The sequence below is a fragment of the Frankliniella occidentalis genome, unplaced genomic scaffold (assembly GCF_000697945.3).
Source record: "Frankliniella occidentalis isolate FOCC.00 unplaced genomic scaffold, Focc_3.1 Scaffold11, whole genome shotgun sequence".
Classification (NCBI taxonomy): domain Eukaryota; kingdom Metazoa; phylum Arthropoda; class Insecta; order Thysanoptera; family Thripidae; genus Frankliniella; species Frankliniella occidentalis.
In genome coordinates, this window is record NW_026267141.1 from 2,074,118 (window position 1) to 2,078,056 (window position 3,939).

The 3,939-nt window shown below is 43.7% G+C and overlaps 1 protein-coding gene across 2 annotated transcripts in view; it reads left to right on the forward strand.

Moving 5' to 3' along the window:
* The window catches only part of LOC113216399 (atrial natriuretic peptide-converting enzyme-like), a 29,682-nt gene extending 26,985 nt beyond the window's left edge, over nucleotides 1–2,697 (forward strand). For both annotated transcript variants that reach the window (XM_026436144.2, XM_052277574.1), the window contains exons 11-14: nucleotides 510–674; nucleotides 760–919; nucleotides 1,226–1,413; nucleotides 2,355–2,697. In XM_026436144.2, coding sequence (XP_026291929.1) covers nucleotides 510–674; nucleotides 760–919; nucleotides 1,226–1,413; nucleotides 2,355–2,480 — 639 coding nt within the window. In that variant the 3' untranslated portion in view covers nucleotides 2,481–2,697. The remainder of the gene's footprint in view (nucleotides 1–509; nucleotides 675–759; nucleotides 920–1,225; nucleotides 1,414–2,354) is intronic.
* Nucleotides 2,698–3,939: the final 1,242 nt, after the last annotated feature.

Sequence of the window (3,939 nt, forward strand, 5' to 3'; positions counted from 1 at the left end):
ATATGGTGTATATTTATGGTGTATATATCGTGTACATTTAGTATCAATTTGGTGTTCTGAAAACACCAAATTTACCCGATTTTTATCCGGATCCATTCCACACGGGATGTTGCACGCGATAAAAGTTTTGAGCCACGTTACTCCCTATTCCTCTCTCACCCTACCGTCGAAAAGGTCTACTTTTGTGCTAGATTGCTAGCTCTGTTCGTTCTCGAATTATTGTGCAGACTGACAAAAAAGTTCTTTTCCCGATCAGAGGGAGTAAGGTTTGGCTAGGACTCAGCCAATAGGTATTTCTTCTGAGGCAAACCGGATCCCAAATAGAACAGCAGTTCTTCCTGAACCCATTCCTCTCTTGCACTGATTGGCTGACGTCAACTTAACTGGCCGCAAGCGCAAGCGCGGTTGACCTGGTCGGCCAATCAGCACCTAGGAGGTATGGGTGAAGAACTGCTACTCTTCTTTGGATCCGGTTTGCGTCAGGTGAAATACTGTTACTTGTGTTGCAGATCAGAGAGATCTCGATCCATCACACCTACAAAGGTCAACCAGGAAACTATGCTAATGACATAGTTTTGCTTCGTATGGAGGATGAGATTCTTAACTTTGGAAGAGCCATATCTCCTGTATGCATCGAGGACGACGTGGGCCTTAAAGTCAATGAGCCTATGCAGGTACTTGTTGCATGTATCGACCCCAGCGCATGCCGTACGTATAGCATTCCGTAATTCCTGATAGTTTATGTTTTTAACTTTCTAGATCGTTGGTTGGGGTTACGGGGACACGCTTCGACCGGAACTTGCATCGATCAGCTTGAGCTACGTACCGTACGAATCGTGTGTCACTCACGTAAGAGAAACGTCCAGCAGGCACTTACCCTGGATAACAAGAGACAAAATCTGTTCAATTAGACAAAAAGGTAAGAAGAAACAGATTGCACGTTTAGGTTTGATATAATACTCTGAGGTGGGGGCGAAAAACAGACCACCTACTGATCCACTTATCAAGGGCGAGAGCGGGCACTAGAGACACACGGTGCAGTGGCTACTCTTTTGATTTGCTCGCGGTCCTGAATTGCACTCTAGAGACGATGTTTCTAGCTCGTCTCGAGTACTTTTTGCTCTATAGTGCTCCTTGGTGTCTAGAGGTTGTCTTCATCAGTGTCAATGGTTTCTTTGGACGGGATGCTAGGACACTGATTGAAAACGTTGGAAACTGTTCGCAGAACTCACCTTTTCGAGCCGGGAGGGGCTGGCGCGAGGCGACAGTGGCGGAGGGGCCGTGGTTCTGCGGGGATCCTCGTGGTTCCTTGTGGGAATCGTCTCAACGAGCTTCGACAACCACACAGTCCACACATTTACGGATGTGGAGCAGTTCATCCCCTGGATCCGCCAGTTTACAGCTCGCCCCGAGGTACGAAAGTCCAGTTACTTACCACCTTGAAAATCATGTCTTTGATCTCAAGTCAGAACTGGTTTGCTAGTTCCGAATAAAAATTTGAACTTAGCAAAATTTTCTAAAAGAAGCATCAAAGGGGTCTGAATGACACCGTTTTATATTCAATTATCAAACGAAATGTTTAACACATTTTTTGTACTAATTCGTTACTGTATGTCTTTCTTTAGCTACGTTAATACGGTATAATTAAAGAAAAGGCCTCCTAGTGAAGCACGACGAAAAATTTTGTGTCTTGGGTGATTAATCTTAAACAATTTATAATTTCTCGAATACAACTGAGTACCGTTGGTAGCTCAGACTTTTGCCTATAAAACACAATATTTATCAAGGAAAAACGTCCATCCAAAGCAGAGCTAAAAACGGCGCTGCAGCTTTGCAGTCCTGTCACGCTGTGTGCCGGAGGTTGTCATTGGTCTAAAACAGGCTGCCAAAGGTTCTTTTAGATTTTTTAATATTCTGGTTACGCCCGATAATCTCAGTAAGCAAATATCTAAGTTGCGTTTTAAGCAACCTAAACTGATTGTAGATATACTACTTGACGCCAAAGCCAGAGTCCTAATGACTTTAAAAATCTTTTGGTGTATTGTTTTAGACAAACGACACGACGACCTGTATAGGCTGCACACCGTGAAAATACGTCGTGCCCTCTTCAATATTTCAATATTTTATAATCGTAACGTAAATCCAATATGCATACGTTATTGCCTTTTCATTTACAATCACTGCACAGTTAGGCACGACGTTTGGTGCATAACTATGGCTGCTTAAATACTACATGTTTATGCTAAATGAAGTGCATACGGGTTTAGTGTGCAGCCCTTATGGTACAGGTGCCAGTAATATTGTATACATTGTAATTAGATAGAATAACTGAACCCTGATTCTTTGTTCCGCAGGAGCTAACCGCGGCTACACCACATAGTGCTCTCACAGAATTAGAGAGCACTATGTCGCCAATCATGGAGAACATTGATGCAACTACAGCAGAAACTTCCGCAACTAGAGCTCATTTACAAAACTGAAAAGGACGTTAACTTTCATGTTCCGAAAATTCTATGATTTTGGAACCTATGACATGTGTTCGTTTGAACATAAATTGTACGAGCAATCAATCTGAAAATGCAATATAATGTTAATATACAGCTCGCGTAGATAGTATTTCACAAACAGTGAAATATGAGCGGTGTGAACAGTGGACATATCTACTAATCAACAAGAGCAATAAACCATTTCAACCGAGCGGTTTCTTGATATCTCGAAGAACCAAAGTACCTGCAGTTAGATTTTCCGACCTACTTTTCTCCGACCTAGTGATTTTTCCAAAATCCCCAAAAGTACTGTCCGACCTAGGTTTTGTTCCACCGAAATTTTTTCAACCTCGTCGATATGCTGAAGTTATTGAAGAATGTGCTTCAAAGACGCCAGGCTTGGCTTGAGAGGCCATGAAGGGGTACTCTAAGTAAGTGCAGAGAGAGAAAGACCGCGACGTTAACGAAGGTCGGAGAAAATTAGTTCTGACAAAACCTAGGTCGGACGGTACTTTGAGTCGTTCCTCCCTCACTTTTCAATTTGAGACCCATTTCCACGACTTGGCATGCGCCAATAGGAAAAAACTTAACTTACTTTTACTAAACAAAAGTCACTTTAAGTGTAAACAAAGAAGTCCAAATTTCGGATAAGAGGTTGAAGTTAACATTTGGAAGTTGACTTTCATCAAGTACACAAAACGTGTAATGTTATATTCTTTCCGTAATGTTTTTTTTTTTTTTCCTTTTTTCAAAACTTCCCTCTTGCGCCGCAACGGTATGGAGCAAAACAGAAAAAATATAAGCCCAAAAGTGATGGGTTACCCCTTAGGAAACCGTTAAAGAAGGTCGCTAGCTCAATTCATTTTCCATTTAAGAAAAGGTTTATTTTCCAACCAGACGGAGAAGTGGGTTTCTCTATTGCTCATCCGGTCAGGCAGGAAAGAAATCAAAATTTATGGTAGCCAGTCACATCCTGCCATTCTGGGGTGTATTTATATTGCCCGACCTATTTTTCTCCGCCCTGGCGATTTTTCCAAAATCCCCAAAAGTGCTGTCCGACCTCGGTTTTGTCCGAACCATTTTTCTCCCACCTCGCGAGGGACGAATATAGATTATTCCGGCGCGGGAGCGCGGAGAAGACGCCACGGAAGAACAAAAGGGTCCGTGATTCGCCGAGCGGCGTCCCCCTCCACAGCGGGAAGATGGTGGGCGGCGCCGCTAGGCGAGTCACGGACCCTTTTGTTCTTCCGTGGAGTCTTCTCCGCGCTCCCGCCGGAATGAGGATGGCGACTGAAACTTTCGGCCGCCAGGATCGCTACGAGCACCGGTCCCCTAGAGCGCCGCCGGCCGGGCGGAGCGTGTGTGAGCATAAACTAAAATTGCATTCTTGGGTACTTAACTCAAACAAAGTACATCGACCATTACATCAAAATAAAGGTGAAAGTGCGAGGAT